Below are 25105 nucleotides of genomic sequence, written 5' to 3'. Positions count from 1 at the left end.
GATGTGTGAACCGGCTCCATAGAGAGCCGGTCACAATCTGCTGACATGCAAATTGGATGCGGAGAAACCCATATTCAATTCACACTAGTGTGGGAATCGAATAGTGTAGGTTAAACAAACCAAGTATTTTATCTCCCCAACATCTATCAAACACTAGTAGAATGACCCTTTAAGAGAATAGCGAAGCTGAATCATTATTATTGATGGATGAAGTTGCTAAGTAGAACTTACCTCACATCTGGTCGATGAATGAAGATTTTATGGTCCTCTGTACTGTCCACTAGTGTCAGTCTGGAGACCTCTATGGGGTGCTGCAAGTCTTCACTCTCAGGGTTGGTCATGAACATCACATTGGCCTCTCCAGAGCACACATTTTTGTAGCTGACAAATGTTGTATCTGAAAATTTAACAACGCTCTTAATAAATGTTTAGCGGTAAAAGACATAAAATGCACAAGACATACATAAAGTACATAAAAAATAGTCAAAAGTACACTAAAATGTCTCCAAGGAAATAAAAACATAGTCAAGTTACTTCAATTATGTATTCATTAAAGAGATCCTGTGACAAAACTGCTGAAGGTTTACAGTGTTGGCCATCTTTTCATGGCCGAATGTTACCAAAAAACCCTTTCCCCACATTCTAAGTTGTCAATCACTATGATGGACAGCCTCACTGGCCAAAAGGAATTCACAGGAGGCAGGAAGAGGTGAGCAAGCTTTATTACTGTCAATTAGGATGGAAACGTTGCTTGTCAGAATAGCCCAACATTCAGCCATTACAGGAGGATTTGGGAGGTTATTGTAGGCATACCTACAGTAGCTTTGGGTTTTTCCCATAAGAGAGTCTTTTGTTTAGTAAATCACAGCTAGCAGAAATGTCTGAATCTGTATGTCTACAAACATTCCTCAGATTGGGGGCGGAAGGGTCGAAACATCAACCAGTGCTCTTTTGGAATGCACAGAGATGGCCTTATCAATGAACTGCTACTATTTCCCTATCCAAAATGATTGTTCCCTTGAGGGTGGGTTTGGATGGAAAGTTTGATTAAGGAAGCTAAATTTCATCCAACATTTTTTCTAAAGCCCCATACACACTATCAGTTTTTCTGCTGAGTTTTTCCTTCAGATTTACCAAAACCATGTAGTAGAAGGGCCTGCCTGATTGCATACAAATTGAAACTCCTAAGGTTTGACCTCATATTATATGGTTTTGGTAAATCTGAAGGAAAAACTCAGCAGAAAAACTGATAGTGTGTATGGGGCTTTATAGTTATCCCTCAGATAGATGAGTGCCAGTACTATTGCTTTTTAACTATGTACATGCAAGATGCTTGCTGCTGTGGGTGGGTGTTGATATACTAAAAAAAATATGCTGTTCACTTTGCTAGGGAAATTGTGGGAAATTGTGGTGGAATTTCACTTGGCAAAAGACTCCCAATCACATGCAAGTAAATTATAATATTTTTTTTTTAAAACTTCACTTTTGTTTGCACAGTTGGATAATGGAAGACAACAGAGCTTTATCTCATTTACTAAGCTTTGGGGCACATTCCCTTGCAAAGTGAACAGCCTATTTCCCTTTAGTAAATCAACCCCTATGTAATTGAGATTATGATTTAGCTCCAATTACATTTTAAACAACATGCACATGAACATAGCAATTATGAATGTATAAGGTCCTATGAATGATTACCTGCCACGGTCATTAGTCCACTGATTGCATTGTAGCTCATTACTCCTGCCATTGGGTGCTGTGGTGCCGCATTGTGAGCAGAGACAAAGCTTGGCCAGCAGATGCCACTTCTGCCTCCTGGTGTTGAAAATACAATACATATTATATTTTGTGTCTATACACTTGCACAATAAAGAGCAATTTCTAAGAAAAATTTAAATTCTACCAATAGATTGTACTATGCCATATAACAACTTTTATTGACACAGTCAGCTGCAGCTATATACAGTTGTGCTCAAAAGTTTACATACCCTAGCAGAATTTATGATTTATTGGCCATTTTTCTGAGAATATGAATGGTAACACAAAAACTTTTCTTTCACTCATGGTTAGTGTTTGGCTGAAGCTATTTATTATTAATCAACTGTGTTTACTCCTTTTAAATCATATTCACAACAGAAACTACCCAAAAGACCCTGATCAAAAGTTTACATACCCCAGTTCTTAATACCGTATATGTTTTGTGGTATTTTGTGGATGAGTCTCTTTATATTCTCAGATGGTAAAGCTTGGCAAAAAGTCTCCAGTTCCTGTAAATTCTTGGGCTGTCTTGTATGAACTGCACGTTTGAGACTGAGACGGCCACTCCAGAACCTTCACATTATTTTGTTGTAGCCAATGACAGGTCGACCATGCGCAGCTTCCTGGCTGATGAATGCAAATGTTCTTCCTATTTTTTGATAACATACTGCATTCATCTTGCCATCAATTTTGACCAAATTTCCTGTGCCTTTGTAGCTCACACATCCCCAAAACATCAGCAATCCACTACTGTGTTTCATAGTAGGAATGGTGTACCTTTCATCATAGGCCTTGTTGACTCCTCTCCAAATGAAGCATTTATGGTTGTGACCAAAAAACTCACGTTTGGTCTCATCACTCCAAATGACTTTGTGCCAGAAGGTTTTAGGCTTATCTCTGTGCTGTTTGGCCTATTGTAAGCGGGATACTTTGTGGCATTTGTGTAGTAATGTCTATCTTCAAAAATGAGGAGATACCCCTATGGTGGGACTTTGTAAGCACTACCACATATAAGAAAAATCTAAATAAATTATATACAATTTTTTTTTTCTTATCACCTAATAATTTTTAACACTTTTTTTTAATGATCCCTTATATTTCATAGAACATTTGCAACAATTGCATTTACCCAGCTGGTTTAACAGTATCACTATTATTCACAAGTTTTTTATGCATTTATTCTACTATATTTGTAATCACCACCTAATTTAACAAACATTGCACAAGATTTAACCATACCCAGAAGGTGTTCTTTCATTTTAAAATGTTCACTAGTTTTTTGGGAGTGATCCAGAAGCATTCCAGGGGTCTAACACTCTGAGGTATCTAATTATAATAACTAAACTAATAGTTTCCTCTCAAATTCAGTGGAAGGGTATACACTATGGCACAAACTAGGAGCACATCATTATTCACTTATGGAAAAAAAAATGTATTTATGTTTGGAGGGTATAGCGCCAAGTCTACCTTTTTTCTTTATACAGTCCAATCAATATTAAAGACAGCCTTGGGCAACTTGATTATTCAGCCCATATTTCTTCAAGTGCCTCCTTATTGTGCCTCTTGAAACAGTCACACCACATGCTTTCAGAGAGTTCTGTATTTCACCTGATGCTATTTGTGGGTTTTTATTTGTATCCCAAACCATTTTCCTGGCATTTGTGGCTGAGATTTTTGTTGGTCTACCTGACCATGGTTTGGTTTCAACAGAACACCTAATTTTACACTTCTTGATTAGAGTTTTAACACTGCTGATTGGCATTCTCAATTCCTTGGATGTCTTTTTATATCCCTTTCCTGTTTTATACAGTTAAACTACCTTTTTCCACAGATCCTTTGACAATTGTTTTGCTTTCCTCATGACTCAGAATCCAGAAACATCAGTGCAGCACTGCATGAAAGATTTAAGGGTCCGTCAGGAGTCCAGAAACTCATTGACCTTTAATACACATACACTAATTAAAAGCAAACAGATCACAGGTAAGGATGGTTACCTTTAATAGCCATTTAAACCCCTTTATGTCAACTTGTGTGCATGTTATCAGGCCAAAATCACCAGGGTATGTAAACTTTTGAACAGGGTAAGTTGGGTAGTTTCTGTTGTGATTATGATTTTAAAAGAGTAATTGCAGTTGATTGATAATAAATGGCTTCAGACAAACACTAACCATGAGTGAAAGAAATGAGTTTTGTGTTATCATTCATATTCTCTGAAAAATGGCCAAGAAATCATAAATTCTGCCAGGGTATGTAAACTTATGAGCACAACTGTATATAACCCACAGCATCAACTGCTGGTAAAAGAATATGTTTACACAATTATTCTCCTGCAATAGCTGTGTATTTGATCCATGATCGCTGATAGTTCATACTTTCCTTCCTTTCAATACCTGTCCACATAATGAATATGGGGGGGATGCTGTATTCCTCAAGTACAAGCAAAAGGAGAAAATGTTAAGATCTTACTCTTGAGCCAGGAAAATGTAAGTTGTATTGTTTGTGATGTCACCACATCTCCTCTAGGATCCCAACTATGTCTGGACACTAGACGGAGGGATCTGGGAGAAAGCCAATTGATGCCAATGAGAGTATATGAAGCACAGGGTGATCAACAGACAGGATCTATTCATTGCAGACAGCGTTGAATGTCCAGCCACAACTTTGGTCACCCTGTGAAGGAGCAGCTTTGCCGAATTTTCAGTTAGTTCCAGAAATTTATGCCAGTAAGCTCTGCAGATCCCATCTTTGAGAAAGCTGTATTAAAGGAAGGTTGCATTATTTGGAAAGATTCTGCTTGGTTTAGAGATTTCTTTTATATGGGAAGATTATTCGTTCTGATTGGAGTTCAACTTTCAGCCCTGTTCTGCTCCAGCTAGGAATTTGAAGGAGTTCTTTTCTTGGTGTTTTGGCATACATCGGAGAATTAAATGACCCGACACCTGCTGTGGCAATTATATAGGTTTCCACTCTTCCTGTTGGATTTTGATTTATTTTACATTGTGGAGAATGCAATAAGAGGGTTGGAATGGGAACATCCAAATCTCCCAGGTGGACAGGAGTAGTCAGGAATTATGGGAAGGAAATCTCACTGATGGAGTAACCAACATAGACCAAGATATAGGCTAGGAACTGACCTTCAGGGTCCATTTACATGAATCGAATTCTAAAGTACTTAGTATTGCATAGGTGAGTTGCCTAAAGCCCCATACACACTATCAGATTTTCTGCTGATTTTTGTCTTCAGATTTACCAAAACCACGTAGTGCAAGGGCCTGCCTGATTGCATACGAATTGAAACTCCTAAGGCTTGACTTCATATTCTATGGTTTTGGTAAATCTGAAGAAAAAAATTATCAGAAAATCTGATAGTGTGTATGGGGCTTAAGTGTTGCCTTTGGGCCCTTTCACACAGGCTGTCCGATCAAGTCTATCTGTCAGTTTTTCAGACAGACCTGATCAGACCCTGCAGTCTCTTCTATGGAGCGGCGGATGTTAGCGGACATATGCCATCTGATCCGATCCCGTCCGCCAAAAACAGACAGATGGTAGTCCTATTTTCCATCTGTCTGGCAGTCCTATTTTCCATCCGTATTGGGGGATTGGATTAGATGGCATTGGATGGAAACGGGCAAGTGGTCCGTTTCCATCCGATTTCCCCATAGAGGAGAATGGGACTGTGTTCATGTCCACTCTGCACAGTGAAGCAGACACAGAACTGTCATTCGCTTGTTCAGCAGGGATCAGCGGTGAGATCCCCCCACTGAGCAAGTGGAATGCGCTAGATGGAGACACTCATGTGAAAGGTGCCTTAAAAAAAAGGAACCCCATCTGATTTTAAGAAGGTCAGAATGTGTTGACAGCCCATTCATTTCTATGTGCTGCCTTAATGCAATACACGTTGATGCACAACATACACAATGCACAAGGGGCCCTTAAATGTTCTACATTTCTAATGAATTAAACATGAAATAAATAAAACAATTCTGTATTGCATAGCACAGACCTGGTTTGTTTATTTGATGTATTTGATGTGATCTATACAAATCTTTTATTTTGTAATATGTGCCAACTGCAGCTACACCTAGAAACATCTAATCGGATGGGACATTAGTGGGAAGCAGATTTTTTTTTTTTTTTTTTTTTTTTTTACGTATAACTATTCAAAGATTTTTTCAATTATAACCAATCATATCAAAAAAATGACAAACTAAGAAATACACCTATTACACGGCCAACTTCGCTAAGCATATACAACTGATAAGCCAACATTGACGCATATTACATTTATAGACTAAAGATAGGAGGTTGATGGAGAATATTAATTAATGTGCCACCCTAGTGCATATTCACTTCAAATCAAAGAGTAACCTCCAAAATATGTCAATATGCAACAATTACTGCAATTATTAACTTATATTACATAAAGCTTAACTTTAAGTTGAGAAACCTTTCTCCTGACCCCACCAATGGGGGTCCGGAGACAAAATCTACTAAAAAAAGAGGCAAAACACAGAGAAAAAAAAACACTAACTCAAGCTCAAAACCTTCACTGCTTCCACCGGCCCGTAAAATTGACAAGGGACACCAACATAGTTGTATCTTTGATCTTAAAAACTGCGGGATAATGGTGTTGTGGTAACTTGCCCAAATAATAAAAAAAAAAAAGCATAATAATATTATTCTTGATATCACTAGAAAAAAAAAGCCCTTGAAAATTAGTTTGCAATAACTCCATCAGTGTCACCAGCAAAGCAGCTTCATTATTATCCCATTAAAGAAGAAGAGAATTGTGCGCTGCATTTAAAGAGTTCATAATTTTCCACGTCACGAATGTTAGTTCTCCATTATGAACGCTAGTTTACAAGACTGGCTCGTCCTTGCTTCCGAGCATGTGTGTTTTTACTTTGGACTTTTATCCGATGGACTTGTGTACACACGCTCAGAAAATCTGACAACACACATTTGTCTGCGGAAAATTTGAAAACATCTGTCTGATGGAGCATACATGCGATTGGATTTTCCGCCAACATCCTGTCATCACACATTTCCTGTCGGAAAGTCTGATCGTGTGTACGAGGCTTTAAAAGGAATTTCAAATTAGATAAATAAACCATGCTGCTCTGTACTTTCATGAAAGTTTAGAGCAGCACAATTTATTTATGAAATTAGTCTTTGTACTCAGTGCTTTGATTACACAGCACATGTTTTAATCTGCAGCAGCTAAATTTACACACTTTATGCACTTTAACTTATTATTTCCTGGGCACCCAATCTTTTTAGTTCCTCTTATGCCGCGTACACACGATTGCACATTCCGACAACAAAATCCATGTTGTTTTTCCGACGGATGGTGGCTCAAACTTGTCTTGCATACACACGGTCACACAAATCTTGTCAGAAATTCCGATCGCTAAGAATGAGGTGACGTACAACACGTATGACGAGTAGAGAAAAATTAAGTTCAATAGCCAGTGCGACTCTTCTGTTTGATTCCGAGCATGCGTGGAACTTTGTGCGTTGGAATTGTGTATACACAATCGGAATTTTGTTGTCGGAAAATTAGAAATCCAGATCTCAAATTTTGTATGTCGGAAATTCCGATGGAAAATGTCCGATGGAGCCTACACACGGTCGGAATTTCTGACAACAAGATCCCATCGGGCATTTCCCATCGGAAAACCCGACCGCGTGTAAGCGGCCTTATAAGCCATTTCCTCTCACTTTGGAGAGATTTCCTCTCACTTACTGTTGTGTCTGCAGGATAGGAAATTAAAGAAAATCTCTTAAATAGGAATAGAAAAAAAAACATCACAGAGGTTTTAACAATTCCCCACTTTTTTGCATAATAAAACAGTTTTGGCTTTGGGTTTACATTAACACGTATTATTCACGTAGTAATAACTGTGATAACTTAGTAATAACAAAGGCAGTTTTGTTCACCTGGATAAAATATGTTGGGAAACTGAAAGCTTTTCATTATTTTTACATCATTGTTAAAGCGTTTGTTATGCCAATGCTTCATATTTATGAAATTTGCCTGCTGTACCATGTACTTGTATGAGAAAGTATCCTGTTCTCTTTGTATTTCTCCCTTTGTGTGAAATCCCTGGTGTTCCTGTCAGTCCTACTGCTTTTCTAATAAAAGCTGGCCATGCTAAGCAGGAGAGTACATCATGGTCAGTTGTCTAGCTATGCTGGGAACTTAGTGTACTCTCATCCAATCATCAGACTTGTCCTGGTACTCCCCCGCTGAACAGCCATTCACTGGGAAGCTCAGTGTGCTGCTGCTTCTCCTCCCCTCAGCATTATGCAGCTGAGAAAAGAGGGAATGTGATTACTTATAAAAAAGGGAAAAAAGGCATTTATAATGTTTTTTCATATTTTTTTTATCTATACACAAATGTTTTGCCTTTCATTTCTATTTCAAGCGGAATGGGTTGATTTACAAGATGATCGCCTAAATCACTCTAAAGTATTACCTTTTTAAGTTTTGAATAATGGAGAGGGAGTAGAAGACCTATTATTTCTAAAGTTAACAAGAAAAACAGCGCCCCTAGTAAAGAAGTCTAAAAATGTTGACCAGCTCCTGCCATCAATTTTGAGTGTAACCTCAAAAAAGTTAGATGATGAATAATTGAGGTGCTAGCTGCAGATAACTATAGAAAAGTGACATAAATCTGTGTATGTGTAAAATAAGCAATTCCAGGGGGCATACCCCGAAAGCTTGTCCTGAAAAATTGTATGTTAGTGCAAATAAAAAAAGTATCATGGACAGTACTCATTTTTCTCTGTCATAATTGCACTAATACAGCTACAATCACCTCAAGTATAAATTATTCACAAATTGTGCCTATGAGCATAAACAACTCACTACCTACTTACATATAAAATAATAATCGAAAAATAGGAGGACCATACAGATCACTCTGCAATATTAAGAAAATTGAAGAGTTAGTGTGTCATAAAAACTCAACTCAAATGGGAACGAACGTAGATTCTAAGAAGTGGATGCCAAGTCTCCTAATGAAATAAAGAATATCTTTTAAGCGAAGAGGGTCCTGGTGGCCCATAGTTATCTGGTGAGTGCCCCCCCCCCCTTATACTGTTAGTGGAGCACAATATCTAAGTGCAGCATTGACAATTAAGGATAGAGATGTCACTATCTGTCACGTGGTGATAAAGAAAGAAATGGAATAGAAGATTTATATTGCCATCATAGTTCATTTTTTTTTTTTCAAAAGATTTTTATTATAATTTTACACAATACAGAAAATACATCATACAAGGAATTCTTGAACATAGGCAAAAATGCAGAAACCATACAGAGTAAGCGGACGAGGCCTCAGTTGCCGACAGAAGATCCCCCGTAATTTTCACACTTCTTTTGGGAATTCGTAGCTTGCGTCCCATCGATGGATACATCTGCGAGCACTCATTCTCTAGTGTTCCGAAGAAAAATGGGGCTAGGTGGGGGTGATATAAAATGTATCTATTGGATAGATCACTATGTACCATTGAAGGTCTGTATAGTAGAACTCGTATGAAAATCTTGTTAGTAGTATATGGTATAGAGCTGTTGGAACAATATGGTTCTCTTAGGCAATGGATGGTATATCAAGAGGCTATATTGGGAAATATAAGTTTGGCTTGTCGTCTAGACCAGTATGGTTGCACGTCTAAGCGGAGGAAAGGAGGGTGGGTCGAATCACAGGTGAGTGGGGGAAGGGTGGGGTAAGGACGGGTTTTGTTAGGCTCCCCTCGTCTGAATGAAATATTGCTGGATACGGGTCTTAGCGGTTTCAAGGACGGTCGGTCTGTGAGTAAGCATGGGTCCAGTCTCCAAATCGGGGTGCGGGTAGTCAAGTCGGGGAGGGAAATCGTCAAGGAGATCGGGTGATGATCAGAAAGGAACATGGGGTCAATAGATGTGTGGTGGAGGAAGCGGAGGGTGACCTTTTGGGTGAGGAAAAAATAGTCTAATCTTGAGTAATTGTTATGGGGGGGCGAGAAAAGGGTGAAGTCCTTGCCATTAGGATTGAGGGTACGCCATGTATCATCCAGGAGGAGAGTCTGTAATTGAGTTTTGATGGAGCGGAAAGCAGCATAAGGGAGGGAAAATTTGCCATTAGAGGTGTCGAGGATTGGATTTAACGGTATGTTGAAATCCCCTCCGAGGATTAAAGTGCCCTCCGAGAAGGATGTTAAAGACTGCGTGATATCACTAAAGAAAGATACCTGCTGGGAATTTGGGGCATAGATGTTTGCCAGTGTGATTTTTTTGCCTCCATATGTGCCTTTAGAAAAAGAAATCTTCCCTTGGGATCAGATAATTTGTCAAGTAATTGAAATGGACAATGTTTGGCCAGTAATATAGACACCCCCTTAGATTTCGAGTCGAGGTTAGCTGAGTGATATGCGATGTTGATTGTGTACTTTTGGAATTGTGTCTGCTCTAAAGTGTGTTTCCTGTAGAAACAGAACGTCAGCTTTATTTCTTTGCATGTGTAGTAGTGTTTGGACCCATTTTTCGGGTGTATTCATACCTTTCACATTGAGGGAAATTAGTTTGATCTTTGGTTTACTAGTATCAGCCTCTGACATAGTCTTTGGTGTAGTCAGGTGTTGATCCTACAAGTTATAGAAAAATTAGAGCCTGGGGGACGAAACAGATGAAAGGAGGGGAAGCGGAGAGCCTTGGTAGGTCAGATAAGACTTTCAGGGGGAGGAGAAGGTGACCAGCGCACAGAGGAAGGGTAAGGAAAAAGTAGGGATTGGAGAAGGTTATGTAACTATGTACCGACAACAGATGAGAGCTCGCTCACCTGAACCAACAGTAGTTGGATTGTGTCAGTGGAGACGCGAAAAATAAAGGGATGTGTAGAGATATTGTTGTGTGCAGATTGTTCCACTGTGTGGCGGATGGTATTACTGTGAAGAAGAGGAAATATAGATGGGCTGTTAGACCTATGGCCATGTGCAAATGGAAAGGTGATGGAGCCAGAATCTGAGGAATTGGGAATGTCCACTAATCTTTCGGTATGTAAGCACAGTCTATGGTCTCGAATAAGTTTGAGTGGGTGAAAGTAGAGCGTAAGATCAAGGCAAAAGGCACCTATGGAGTTCTTAGAGGGACATATGAGAAGACTTGTGCACCTTGAGGAGCCAACTAAGGCATATGTAGCCTGTAAGTTATAACTAGTATGTGTCACGTACCTGGTAGGAGAGCCCAGAATGCAGGGAGCGGCTCCTCGTAAGCCTCCGGCTCGAGAGCCCCTGGAAGTGCCAAGCCAGGATATGGTAGGTCGGACCTGTAGCAGCAAGGGATCCACGGAGGCCCAGGAGGGTAGATACCTGATAGCAGCTGGGGATGCGGTCACACCGTAGGCACAGGTGGATGATTGGAACAGCTGATAGAGGTCCGTGTGAACAGCAGGCACTGGTGGTCAGGCTGGAACAGCGGGTGGCAGTCAGCGGGTTTCAGCAGGCACTAGCAATCAGGCTGGAACAACAGGTGGCAGAAGACGAGATCGGGAACAAGCCGGGTCGGTATCAGGCGGGCAGCAGAAGTACACGGGAGAAGACAGAGACGTAGTCAGATAGGCAGGAGGTCGGTGGCAGGCAGCAATCAAACGAAGTCGGGAACAGGCCGGGTAACGGTAATCAGGAACAACAGAAACAGATAGCAGGAATCACCGGACACGCTGTAGACAGGACAGCAAGAAGGAACAGAAGCTGGTTCCTTAAATAGCCCTTTGGGCGCCCGTTCGCATCGTCGCGCACCCGCGTGCGCTCGTTCGTGCTGTCGCGCACCCGCGTGCGCCTATTCGTATCTACGTGCACTTGCGTGCGTAGTAGTAATGACATAGGGAAGTCCACGGGATATTCCTTACAAAAATAGACCACGCTTTGAGTGGATGTTATTCTACTAGAGTTCTAAGTTTGTAACCAAAGTACTAAGACAGTAGGAGAGTGTGACAATATAATGGGGAGCAGCCGAGACCTTCGGCTATTTGCCATGTGGGTCTTTTAGAAGGAGCCCAGGTGTGTGGAGAAATATCCGTAGGCGACAATGGGAGGGCAAGGAAAACCCCTGTCAGGGTGTGATATGTAGTCCGAAACGGACATGAGGGGAAGTGCACAATAATTCACCACAGATTGCCTGGGCGACACCTCTGCTCCCCTCCCTCACAGGAATCTCCTACTCATCAAGCGTCATTTATCTATCCAAGCAATCTTAAGCTGTCAATGGGCTGTACTTAGCTCTGATCGGAGAGGTTGCACAGATAAAATGAAAAGAGTCCTTCCCGCCACATGTAGAAAGACTGCGTGGAAAGATTGGCATGTAAACCCCCAGTTCCTCAATTGTTCTCGTCAGAAGGGGAGGTCTTCTTAAGCATGAGAATTAACAGCATACCTCTGCTAACACGAGAGGTACAACGTGACATGGCTTCATTGGAACAATGACCTCTATGAAGTTACCTGCTTCCTAGTCTAGGGTACCTTAAGTAGGTAGAGTTGAGCCACTATCTTCCCCCAAGAGCGTTTTGGTACATGCTCTAAGTGGTCATCTTTACCTTATCTAAAAATGTCAAGTCAGATGGACTAAGCTTTGCTTACCAAACACGTTTTATAGGTTGTGCAGTCATGAGGGCGCCTTTGTGTCTGCCTGGGACCGGGCATCCCGAGTCCGCCAACAGCTCTGGAGTTTTGTATACACTGCAGCATTCCAAAAAATAGCTTCCTAATAGTAGTGCTGTTGATGTCATAGGGGGAGGGTGTGCAGTTATGAAAGAACTCTTCCAGGTAAAATGAGAAGAAAAGGGATGAACCTAATAACCTGAACAGGATGGTAAAACAAGAAGTCAGATGAACACAGAGAACTAGGGAAAGTGATGCAAGCTGTTTAGTGGAAAGTTAGCTATGGGTAGGGTGTGTAAAGCTATTGTTCACCTTAAAAATCCCATCGGGCTCTCCGAGGCAGAGGTGCATTGGTATGACTGCGATTGTAGCAATGGGACACCATCCTCTGATTTCCTCTCGGTGATAAAGGGAAGCGGCGTCTCCTAGAAGAGGTAGGTGGGGTTTCCATCGGTTCTTCGTCCTCCATCCGTGTGGAAGCTTTCTTCCATGTGAAATCCGCATACTAGTTAGGCAGGTCCACGTAGGGTATATCCAGGGCTTGACAGACGTTATCCAATCTTTCCCGGACTCTTAGAAAGGCAGAGCGGGGGTTGTGCATAGCCAATAGCCCGAACGGGAACTTCCAGCGGTATGATCTCTTTCAACTGTAGGACACCAAGTAGAGGACGGAGGTCTCTCCGATTCTTTAGCGTGATCGCTGACAAATCTTGGTATAGATGAATGGGGTGCCCATCATGCTCCAGGTCCCTCTTGTGACATGCGCTGTGGAGTATCTCTTCTTTCAGGTTATAATCTATAAGGCAGCACACCCCATCCCTCGGCGGATCTGCATCTTTACCTCAGGGCCGAAGGGCTCTGTGTATGCGTTTCATCGCAATGGGGTCTGGGGAGGTGTGTCTATGAGGCAAATGAAGATGGCCGACACCGCAGGCAGGAGGTGGTCACTGTCGACGGCCTCGGGAAGGCCTCTCACCCTCAAATTGTGCCTTTGCCCCCTGTTGTCAAGGTCTTCGACATGTCTTTGGAGGTCCCGTAAGTACATAGTGTGTGATTCTGCCGTGTGATCAAGCCTGGTTAGCGCTGTCTGGTGGCGGGATGACACTTTCTCCACAACTTGGACTCTGCATGAATCTCATGGCGGAGGTACGATATGGCTGCCGATAATGTTTCCTTGATGTCCGCTGCCACACTGCGGATATCTGAGAGGCTTAAATATTGTCGTTCATTTGGGCTGGGAGCAGCTGCTTCCGGTGTTGAAGAAGGGATGGTGGGAGACAGCATGATGCCATCAGAGCTCCGTGATGAAGCTGAGGTAAAGTCCGCCATGTTCTGCCTGTGGGACCTGAACATCTCCAGGATACTGTGATTGCTGCAGTTGTCCGTTTCTCTCGGGGACCGCAATCTGGATCCCGATGTACCGCGGGACAAGGTTCTCATGTTTGTAGATTGTAAAGCCACCAAGGGTGCTTATAAAATCGAAAGAATGGCCAAGGTCTGACGGAGCCAGGGGATTAAGCGGCCATCTTCTTCGCCAGGCAAACCACGCCTTCCATAGTTCATATTTTTATTGCATTTACATTTATTTTTTGTTTGATTATTTTCTAAAGGATTAGTATTATTGGGGTTCAAATATTCATTGGAACACTTGCATTGCGGAAATTGTTTGATTCATTGCCTCGAATTGCTTATTTTGCACATATACAGATTTATATCACTTTATTATAGATATCTGCAGCCAGCGCCTCAACTATTCATCACCTTTTATTCCTGCTGTCTGCACCCCCGTTAGGAAGATTCACCCTCTCTATTTGTCCTGTTTATCACCAAGAGTGAAAGTGAAAGAAAACCCCAACTTTCAGGTTGTCCCTAGAACAGTAATATATGGAAATTTCCTCTTACTTTCCACTTACTTTCCTCTTACTTTTTGTTTTAATGATTGGAAGTGATGGAAAATTTTCTCAATGAGACACAGATGACAAATAAACCTGACAGGGGTTATAACCCTCCCTTGCTCTTTCTAAAATGAACAAAAAAAAAAGTTTTGCCTTTAGTTCTATTTATTTTGGAGATTACCTGTCAGAGGTCTGTGACTGCGATGCTGGTCAGAAAATAGGATGTTCGGATCACTGACTGTGAGAATATCGGTGCAATCAAAGTTGGGACTACTTCCAACAAGCAGAGATTTCTGGAAAAAGGACAAAACAGCGTATTGTCAAAGGGCAGTAAGGATCAATTAAGCACTACCAGGTGATTTAATAAATCAAATTTGCAATTACAATTGGGGTTGTTTATTTATGATATATATATTAAAAATTTAATATTTTCAAGAGTGTCTGGAGAACTGACTAAATTGAGAGGGTAAGTTCATCTTAGCCTGAACTTAGCTTTTAACCACTTGACCACTGGGCACTTAAACCCCTTCCTAACCAGACCAATTTTCAGCTTTCGGTGCTCTCACATTTTGAATGACAATTACTCAGTCATCCAACACTGTACCTATATGAAATTTTTACATTTTTTTTTTACACAAATAGAGCTTTCTTTTGGTGGTATTTAATCACCTCTGGGTCTTTGATTTTTTGCGCTATAAAAGAAAAAAAAGAAAAATTCTGTAAAAAAAAATGCATTTTTCTTAGTTTCCATTATAAAATTTTGCTAATTAGTCATTTTTCCTCATAAATTTTGGCCAAAATGTATACTGCAACATTTCTTTGGTTAAAATAACCCAAATCTGTGTATATTATTTGGTCTTTGTGAAAGTTCCAAGCTATGGTGCCAATCTCTGAAAATGTATCACACCTGATGTACTGACAGCCTAATTTTCTATCTAATTTTTAATTAATTTAATTTTAATTAATATTTAATTAAATTTTCTAATCAAATTTTTTGAGACACTAACAAGCCAGAAAAGTAAAAATACCACCCAAATGACCCCCCTTTGGAAAGCAGACATTCCAAGGTAGTAAGTAAGTAAGTAAGGGGCATGGTGAGTGTTTTGAAGTTGTACTTTTTTCCCACAATTCTTACAAAATCAAGATTTTTTTTTTGAAGGGATCAAAAGTAATTGGACAATTGAATCAAAAGCTGTCTCATGGCTATGTGTGGGCTACTCTTATTTCTTCATCAATTAAACAGGTAAAAGGTCAGGAAGTGTGGTATTTGCATTTGGAATCTATTGCTGTGAACCTGCATCATGCGTTCAAAGGAGCTGTCCATGCAAGTGAAACCTGCCATTGTAAGGCTTTAAAAATGAAACAAATCCATCCGAGAGATAGCAGCAACAATAGGAGTGGCCAAATCAACAGTTTGGTACATTCTGAGGAAAGAAGAACACACTGGTGAGCTCAGCAACATAAAAAGGTCTGGACGTCCATGGACGACAACAGTGGTGGATGATTGCAGGATCCTCTCAATAGTAAAGAAAACCCCATTCACAACATTCAGACACTTGGGCACCAAAGGCACCCTGCCTTTGGCCAATTATGGCTCTCTCAGAACAGCGAGCTGTGATTGGCCAAAGCACGCGGGTCAGGTGCATGCTTTGGCCAGTCATCATACAGCAATCTCGCAGTGCATTATGATGCATTCTGCGGCACACAAATTTCCCGCAAACGCCCCATAATATTCGCTGTTCGGCGAAAAGGAGAACACACGATGTTCGACTCGAACATCGAGCTCATCACTAGTTATGTGATTTTATTTCATTATCTACAAATAAACTGGGTTATTTATTCCCACAGGGATTGGATAATATTATAGATTTTTCTGAAGTTTTGAGATTAAAGATAAGATTTTGGTGAAACTGACTTTGTTGTAAAATTATTGTTTTTGGATTTGAAACCTTTACATTTTGCTAATATATAATATAAAATATATATATATATAATATAAGCTGCTTAGACAAAATAAACCCTTACATTTAAAGAAAAAAAATCTATGTTTTTTACATTTTTTTTAATGAAAAAACCCCCAATAATAGTGAGTTTAACCACTTAACAACCGCCCATTGCCGATTAACGGCTTCAGGGCGGTTGTTTAACTCTGAGAGGCCGTTAATTAACGGCCTCCCAGAATTCTGCTCTCGCGCGCCCCCTGGGGCGCGCACACGAGAGCATCCGTGACCGCTGGGTCCAGTGGACCCGTCGCATCACGAATCACGGTAAACGGCCGCTCATCGCGCCCGTTTACCACGTGATCGCTCCGTCAAATGACGGAGTGATCACTTGTAAACAAGCCGGCGTCATGTTATGACGTCGGTTCCTCCCTCCCCCTCTCTGTGCCGATCGGTACAGCGGAGGGGGAAGAGATCGGTGTCAGCAGCGATGTGGGCTGCATCTGCAGTGCCCACATCGCTGCTCACCGAAAATTAACCCCTCAATTCCCTGCATTACTCTGCAATACCCTGCCATTACTCTGCATTACTCTGCATTACTCTGCAATACCCTGCCATTACTCTGCAATGCCCTGCAACACTCTGCAATGCCCTGCAACACTCTGCAATGCCCTGCAACACTCCGCAATGCCCTGCAACACTCCGCAATGCCCTGCAACACTCTGCAACACCCTGCAACACTCCGCAACACTCCGCAACACCCGCCAATACCCTGCAACACTCTGCAATGCTCTGCAACACCCGCCAATACCCTGCAACACTCTGCAATGCTCTGCAACACCCGCCAATACCCTGCAATGCTCTGCAACGCAGTACTCTGCAACGCCATACTCTGAGATACCCAGCCATACTCTGAGATACCCAGCCATAGTCGGTGATACCCTGCAATACTCAGCCATAGACATCCCCCCCTCCCGCCGCCCTCCGCCCTCCGGTGCTTCTACCGAATCGCTAATACGATCAAAGCCAGAATCTTTTTTTTTTTTCAGGCTTCCCAGCTTAGAGGTGAGATGCGGGGTCTTATTGACCCCACATCTCACTGTAAAGAGGACCTGTCATGCCATATTCCTATTACAAGGGATGTTTACATTCCTTGTAATAGGAATAAAAGTGATCAAAAAAATTATTTTTGGGGAAACAAAAGTCAAACTAAAATAAATAAAGTAAAATGAACAATAAAAAAAAAAGTTTTTTTAAAGCGCCCCTGTCCCCATGTGCTCACATGCAGAAGCGAACGCATACATAAGTCCCGCCCACATATGAAAACGGTGTTCAAACCACACATGTGAGGTATCGCCGGAACGTTAGAGCGAGAGCAATAATTCTAGCCCTAGACCTCCTCTGTAACTCAAAACATATAACCAGTAAAAAAAAATTTAATCGTCGCCTATGGGGATTTTTAAGTAGCGACGTTTGGCGCCATTCCACGAGCGTGTGCAATTTTGAAGAGTGACATATTAGGTATCTATTTATTCAGCGTAACTTCATCTTTCACATTATGCAAAAATTGGGCTAACTTTACTGTGTTTTTTTTTTTTTAAGCACAAAACTGTTTTTTTTCCAAAAAAAAGCATTCGAAAAATTACTGCGCAAATACCGTGCGAGATAAAAAGTTGCAAAGACCACCATTGTATTCTCCAGAGTATTTGCTAAAAAAACATATATAATGTTTTGGAGTTCTATGTAATTTTCTAGCAAATAAATGATGATTTTTACATGTAGGAGAGAAATGTCAGAATTGTCCTGGGTGCTCCAGAACACCTGATGGCGCTCCATGCATGTTGGGCCTCTGTATGTGGCCACACTGTGTAAAAGTCTCACACATGTGGTATCGCCGTACTCGGGAGTAATAGCAGAATGTGTTTTGGGGTGTAATTTGTGGTATGCATATGCTGTGTGTGAGAAATAACCTGATAATATGACAATTTTGTGAAAAAAAAAAAAAAGTAAAAAGAATCTTGATTTTGCAAAGAATTGTGGGAAAAAATGACAACTTCAAAAAACTCATCATGCCTCTTACTAAATACCTTGGAATGTCTTCTTTCCAAAAAGGGGTCATTTGGGGGGTATTTGTACTTTTCTGGCATGTTAGGGTCTCAAGAATTGAAATAGGCCGTCAGTACTTCAGGTGTGATCAATTTTCAGATATTGGCACCATAGCTTGTGGACTCTATAACTTTCACAAAGACCAAATAATATCCACCAATTTGTACTTATTTTTACCAAAGATATGTAGTGGTATAAATTTTGGCCAAAATATATGAAGAAAAAATTACTAATCTGCTAAATTTTCTAACAGAAACAAAGAAAAATTCATTTTTTTACAGAATTTTCGGTATTTTTTCTTTTATAGCACAAAAAATAAAAAACCCAGCGGTGATTAAATACCACCAAAAGAAAGCTCTATTTGTGTGAAAAAAAGGACAAAAATTTCATATAGGTCCAGTGTTGCATGACTGAGTAATTGTCATTCAAAATGCGAGAGCACCGAAAGCTGAAAATTGGTCTGGTTATTAAGGGTGTTTAAGTGCCCAGTGGTCAAGTGGTTAAAAAAGGGCTGACATTTGACAGAAGAACACAATACGGGCAGCTGGAGGGAGTTTCTGTAACCTACAGGAGCCAATTAAAACCCATTGTTTCCCTATAAACCACCAAAAACCACAGTCATTTTTGCTGAAATTTTGAAGATATGAAGACTACAATATATGAATAGATATGAATTTCAGTTGTCCCTATTAGACATGCATCTATTTTATTAACACAAAAATCAATACAAATTCCAGTATCTGATGACTGATTTTCATACCGTGATCTGAACAGTCTTATTGGAGATTTCGTGAGAAACTGAAGGAGGAGTGTAGACTATAGAAAGTATACCCATTCCATTGTCTGCTAGGATCACATTAGAGATCTGCAATGAGGAGATGGTCTACAAAAAACAACATAGATATTAAAGTTTAGACCATGTTTCACAGTAACATATGGCACACCTACATGTCTGTTCTTCTATAATTTACCTGGGTGTAGATTCCATAATCCCAGCATTTCCATATCAAAAACCCTCTCACACGTGAGCACACTGGAAGGCCATCTTCATTCATGTAAATGCCATATAACCCACCATAAGCTTCATTGTTGTACCATGCTGGACTAGGATTAGAGGAATCTGTAACAAAAAAACAGTCAAATATTTAGAATCTAATGACTGGTTTTAGCAACTCTGCTAAGCAAGTTTTCTCCATTATGGTTTCTTGCAGGGCCTTATAAACACATTTGTCACCTGCCAATTCAACGTCTCCGGACAGCTCCATTTAGCAAAGTATAATACCCCATCCCCATTCTTTCTAAGTCTTCACGCTGCAGGAGTACATCTTGGATAAGCTCCAGTGCTGGATGGTGTCAGAGCTTTGGTGGATGATGATCCTTACCCACCAACCTCTTCCAGTGATAGTGGGGTTGATTTACTAAAACCGGAGAGTGCAAAATCTGGCGCAGCTCTGCATAGAAACGAATCAGCTTCCATGTTTTTTTTGTCAAAGCTTAAAGCGGTTCTGCACCTTAAAAAAAAATATTAAAAGCCAGCAGCTACAAATATTGCAGCTGCTGACTTTTGATAAATTGACACTTACCTGTTCAAGGGTCCAGCTATGTCGGCGGCAGATGATGAGTGATCGCTCGTCTCTCTGCTGCCTCCGCCGCCATCCTCTGTCAGGGAATCGGGAAGTGAAGCGTTGCGGCTTCACTGCCCGGTTCCCTACTGCGCATGCGCGTCTCTGCTGGTCTCCGCTGTGTCCTGGGAACTGTGTGTTTCCCAGAACACAACGGGGGGCGGGGCATCTGCGGCGGTCTGCGGCAGTCTGTCCTGGAAGTAGGTGCAGATACCTGGATTATCCAGGTAACTGCACCCCCTCCCCCTGAAAGGTACCGATTGTGGCACCGGAGGGGGGGAGGGATCAGATTAGCGGAACTTCCACTTTAGGGTGGAGAACCGCTTTAAATGAAGAAGCTGAAGTTAGAAGCTGATTGGCTACCATGCACAGCTGCACCAGATTTTGTACTCTCCAGTTTTAGTAAATCAACCCCAATGTTTTTGCTTGTCTTTGGGGCAGTGAAGCTCAAATCATATTGATCAAAATAATTTTATTAAATAAAATATTGGCTTTTCCATATAAAATATACAAATGTAATTCTCACCTGAACAAGGTTCACCATTAATCCGATATCCTGCTCGTTCAAATCCCGCCACTGTATTATTCTGTAGTACAATGTCACTGCCTTCATTTATCTAAATACGGACATCATAAAAACAAGATATCTTTTATATTGTATAATACCATTTAACTCACATACAACACAGCACAACCCTGGTAAAAATGAGGGGCCTCCATACACAAACTTAATTGCAAATTTTCTGTAAAAAATCACTCCATGACACACATAAATAAATATTTACATTCAATGAGCTTCATTGGGCTGATTACTTCGCAAGGGAAATTGTGCCTTGCAAGAGAATTGCCACTTTGTCACTTTGTAAGGAATACTCAATCACATGCAAAGAAAAAAGCAGCATGTTTGCTTGCACATGATAAGATGACAGAAGTCAGGAGAGCTTCACCTCATTCACTAAGCTCCGGGGAACATTCCCTTGAGAAGTTCTCTTGGACAGCTAATAGTCTATTTGCCTTTAGCATAAAAGATGCTTGATGAGTAATTTGGTGCCCCTAACCAGTGCTAACTAGATGCATATAGTCAAATCATATCTAAAAATCTGAATGAGTTCTGTCATGTTTCTGGCAATTTGGAGAAGCTTTTATTTTAAAACATAACAGTGTGTGAAGTACAATACATTTGTTATGTAATATCTGATTGATATAATTAGACTGTGGCTGCATAAAAGGTAAATAAAATGAAAAATAAAAAACATTAGGGTCTAAAGTGGAACTTTAGTCTATGGAAATAAAATTTGCAGACAAGCAACATTTTTGATGCAGAACAGACATGTTTTGTCTCTTCTGCATTAAAGCTACTCACCTGCCTGTCTGCCCTTATACAGTGAGACAAGTACGCATAGCTAAATATACAAATTGGGCAATGCCAAATCTCACTGAACTCCTAGGCATGTGCTGGAGGTACATCATCCCTGCCCAGCCAATAACAATGGCCGGAGATCGAGACCTGGAAGCCGGTAGCCAGATGTCAGTGGCCAGGCAGGGAGCTCGAGGACTCTGTACCGCTGGAGATGAGGTGAGTATTGTTCCAATATAAGTAAGTAGTACCACATTTATTATTTGCCATAATGGCTATTTTCACCACTTTAATCATATAATCCAAAAACACTGGTGTGTAAAGCTCAGCAACAAATCAGAAATAGCTTTTACCGTTTGCCCACTCCAACCTGCTAAATGCTAAGTTCTGATTGGTTGTGCTGGATTACTGCACATCACAACTCTTTTCATTAAGTATATCTAAAATCCAAACATTTTTGTTAGATAGTTACTTTCTGTCCTATAGACAAGTGGTTCCCAACCCTGTCCTGAAGTACCCCCAACAGGCCATGTGTTGGCAATTTCTCTTAGATAAAATAACTGTCCAAAATACCAAGCCATTGACTCTGATTTAAAGCACCTGTGCAAGATAAAGGAAAACCTGCAAACATAGTCTGTTGGGGGTATTTGAGGACAGGGTTGAGAACCACTGCTCTGAAAAGTCAGAGGATATTTTTCCACTGTGAGGAAATTCCTTTCTAAGCCTAGGTTCATACTGACAGCGGGATTGAAATTGTGCGAACGCGCAAGATTTCATACCTGCATGTCTGTCCGACTTTGAAGGCAATTTCAGAGACATCTGTGCAGGTTTGCCCCCCGAAGTCGCCAAAAGTAGCACAAAGTCGGCATTGTACTGATTCAGACTGTGCCATTCCTGGCAATAGCTGCCTATTCCATCAGTGCCACATATTAGTGCCCATCATCAGTGCCCGTCAGTGCCACCTCATCAGTACCACCTCATTAGTACCACCTCATCTGTGCCCATCAGTGCCGCCTTATCAGTGCCCTATATTGAAGTGGTTAGACTGATTCATGTTACATATTTTTTAGCTATTCACAAAGAACCATATAGGCATTAAAGTGTTTGTTAACCCCAACAAAAAAAGGATTCTGCTCCTTTAAAGCATGTTATATGACACTGTGCTTGTGCTAGGTCATTTGGCCCCCTGTAACACCTAAATAACCAGACTGATCCTGTCAGTTTCTGTCCTCCCCCTGTAAACTGACCACTGTGTATATTGGTTGCTGAGCCTGGACACTGTAGTCAGTTTACATGCCTCCGTCATCTGCAGCCTGCTCTCTGTCTCCTCTCTGCACCTGTGTCCTCCTCCCCCCTCCCCTCTGTGTGAGCCACCCCCCCCCCCTTCTGCTGCTCTCATAACACTAACCTATATACACTGCCTCCCATTGCAGTGTCCCCCTCTGTGTGTGATTTATTAAATATAAATGCTGCAAATACCTAATTTCACAGACGAGATTGTGATCACATGACTGTCCAGCTCTCTCCTCCTGTCCTCCTCTTCCCTTACAGACTGACGTCAGCAGGGGAATCTCAGCCCCGCCCTTTGCAACTCTCAGAGGAGGAAAGGAGAAAGCTGCACAGTCAAGTGATCACAATCTCGGCTGTGAAATTTGATATTTGCAGCATATATTTTTATAACTCAAACACAGAGGGGGACTCTGCAATAGGAGGCAGTGCTGATGGTGTATACAGGTTAATGTGGCTTAACAACCACTTTAAGCAAATAAATCAATTTGCCAAAAAATACCAACCGCTATTCCGGCATGCCACAGGGTGTTAGTGGCCTCCATTCTGTCTTGATATGTACCAGGCCAGACAGAAAGGGCCACAAGATTTCCTCTCACATTCACCCGATCTCCCAACACTCTAATTCCTGGATGGAAACAAAAGAATGAAAAAATGGTTGGCTATTTTGTTTCATATCATTTCTTATTATTAGTCACACAATGCTGGCACTGTGCAGTAATGACTTGTCCCTGAATATTCTAGGGCAAGAAATAACAACTTATTCTAAGAGAAGAGTCTAGTATTTTACCATTGTATACAATTTCACCATTGTATTACATATGTCTGTAATAACCCCTTGAATGTAATATTTGAGATACTGGAACATTTGTAACAAAAGACAAAATGGTAAAGCTTTTTTTTTCATTCCTAATGTATTAACTATTGCAGGTATAGGTCGTTTAACCCTATTTTATTTATTTATTTTGTCCAGAAACGTATGTTTTCTAAAGTTCCATGGATGGATAATAATAATGTACTAAAATACCAAAATAAACCGGTCAGTATTTTTCTCTTATTAAGACCCCTTTCACACCAAGGGCGTTTTGCAGGCGCTATAGTGTTAGAAATAGCGTCTGCAATCCACCCTCAAACTGCTGCTCCATTCACTCCAGTGTGAAAGCCCGAGGGCTTTCACACTGGAGCGGTGCACTGGCAGGACGTCAGGAAAAGTCCTGCCAGCAGCTTCTTTGGAGCAGTGAAGGAGCGGTGTGTTTACCGCTCCTCCACCGCTGCTCCCCATTGAAATCAATATTGTGGCGTATTGCGAGCGGTTTTAACCCTTTCTCGGCCGCTAGCAGGGGTAAAAGCGCCCCGCTAGCGACCGAAATGCGCTGCAAACCCGATGGTAAAACACCGCTAAAAATGGCGGCATTTTACCGCCGACTCTATGGGCGGCTTGGTGTGAAAGCTGTGTTATAGTGAGCATAAGGATCACTGATCTCTATACAATAGATATATATGTGCCATCATGTGGCTCCTAAGACTGCAACATCAAAAACCTGTTGTCAATGCTAATCTGATGTATTTTAATACATTTCTGATTGTATTATTATTATCATTCATCATTAATAGTTTAGAGCTTACCTTCTCCAACAGTAAAATGAATAACATTGTTATCAACGTTAAGTCCATTTGTATAGAAAACTCCAATTGCTGGGGAGAATCCATTATGGAAAGCACATCCTTTGACATATGATTCATTGAATAATACCTAAAAAAAACAGAAACCTTGGTTTCTACAATAGCTAAACGGTTGTTTTTATAACAATCAACAATAAGTACATTTAAATAGGCTTAAATAGGGATAATCATGGGTATATCCTCAGACAAGTTGATAAAAAAAAACTATTATCCAAAAGGAAATTTTTTACTTTGACCCCATTCTTAGAATAAGTTAACCTGTCTAGTTCTATTTTCTTGTTGGAGCCCAAACACTGCCCCATAGAAGCCATTGGGGTTAATTTACTAAAAAGTGTAGAATCTGGTGCAACTGTAGCAAGTCGGCTTCTAACTTCAGCTTGTTGAATTAAGCTTTGACAAAAAAACTGGAAACTGATTGGCTTCTATACAGAGCTGCACAAAGTTTTGCACTTTCCATTTTTAGTAAATTAACCCCATTGTTTCCATGTAATGCACTGACGATGGCCAAAAAGCCTTAAAGAGCTGTATACAATGTGAAATAAATGGCTCTATAATATTAGGCTGTATCTCTACTATAAACTTATAAAGTCTTGATATACCGTTGGTCAAAGGACTTAAAGAAATGATTTGCATGGCTTTGCCCAATATCCTAAATGCATACCTCCCAACATTTTGAGATGGGGATGAGGGACACCTACTAGCAAATGTATGTAGGCATAGAACACACCCCCCTGCCATACCCCCTTAAAGGAGAATTAACCAAAAAAAAGGTTAATTAAATCCAGAAGGGACTTTTTTTTACCACTACTATTCCTTTATATT

The 25105-nt window shown here is 40.9% G+C and overlaps 1 protein-coding gene across 1 annotated transcript in view; it reads right to left on the bottom strand.

Annotated features, from left to right (window-relative positions):
- LOC143997557 (fibrocystin-L-like) overlaps positions 1-25105 on the bottom strand; it is a 247462-nt gene that overhangs the window by 47590 nt on the left and 174767 nt on the right. Inside the window, exons 62-69 of the mRNA XM_077493224.1 lie at positions 24227-24353; positions 23107-23228; positions 20483-20573; positions 19306-19454; positions 19095-19217; positions 14470-14581; positions 1696-1812; positions 232-397 (exon numbers count right to left, since the gene is read on the bottom strand). Coding sequence (XP_077349350.1) covers positions 232-397; positions 1696-1812; positions 14470-14581; positions 19095-19217; positions 19306-19454; positions 20483-20573; positions 23107-23228; positions 24227-24353 — 1007 coding nt within the window. The remainder of the gene's footprint in view (positions 1-231; positions 398-1695; positions 1813-14469; positions 14582-19094; positions 19218-19305; positions 19455-20482; positions 20574-23106; positions 23229-24226; positions 24354-25105) is intronic.

Source organism: Lithobates pipiens, unplaced genomic scaffold, assembly GCF_037356315.1.
Source record: "Lithobates pipiens isolate NorthernLeopardFrog02 unplaced genomic scaffold, aLitPip1_a1.2 Scaffold_19, whole genome shotgun sequence".
NCBI classification, from domain to species: domain Eukaryota; kingdom Metazoa; phylum Chordata; class Amphibia; order Anura; family Ranidae; genus Lithobates; species Lithobates pipiens.
Note: the sequence above shows the minus strand (reverse complement) of the source record. Positions and strands in the feature narration are given on the sequence as shown.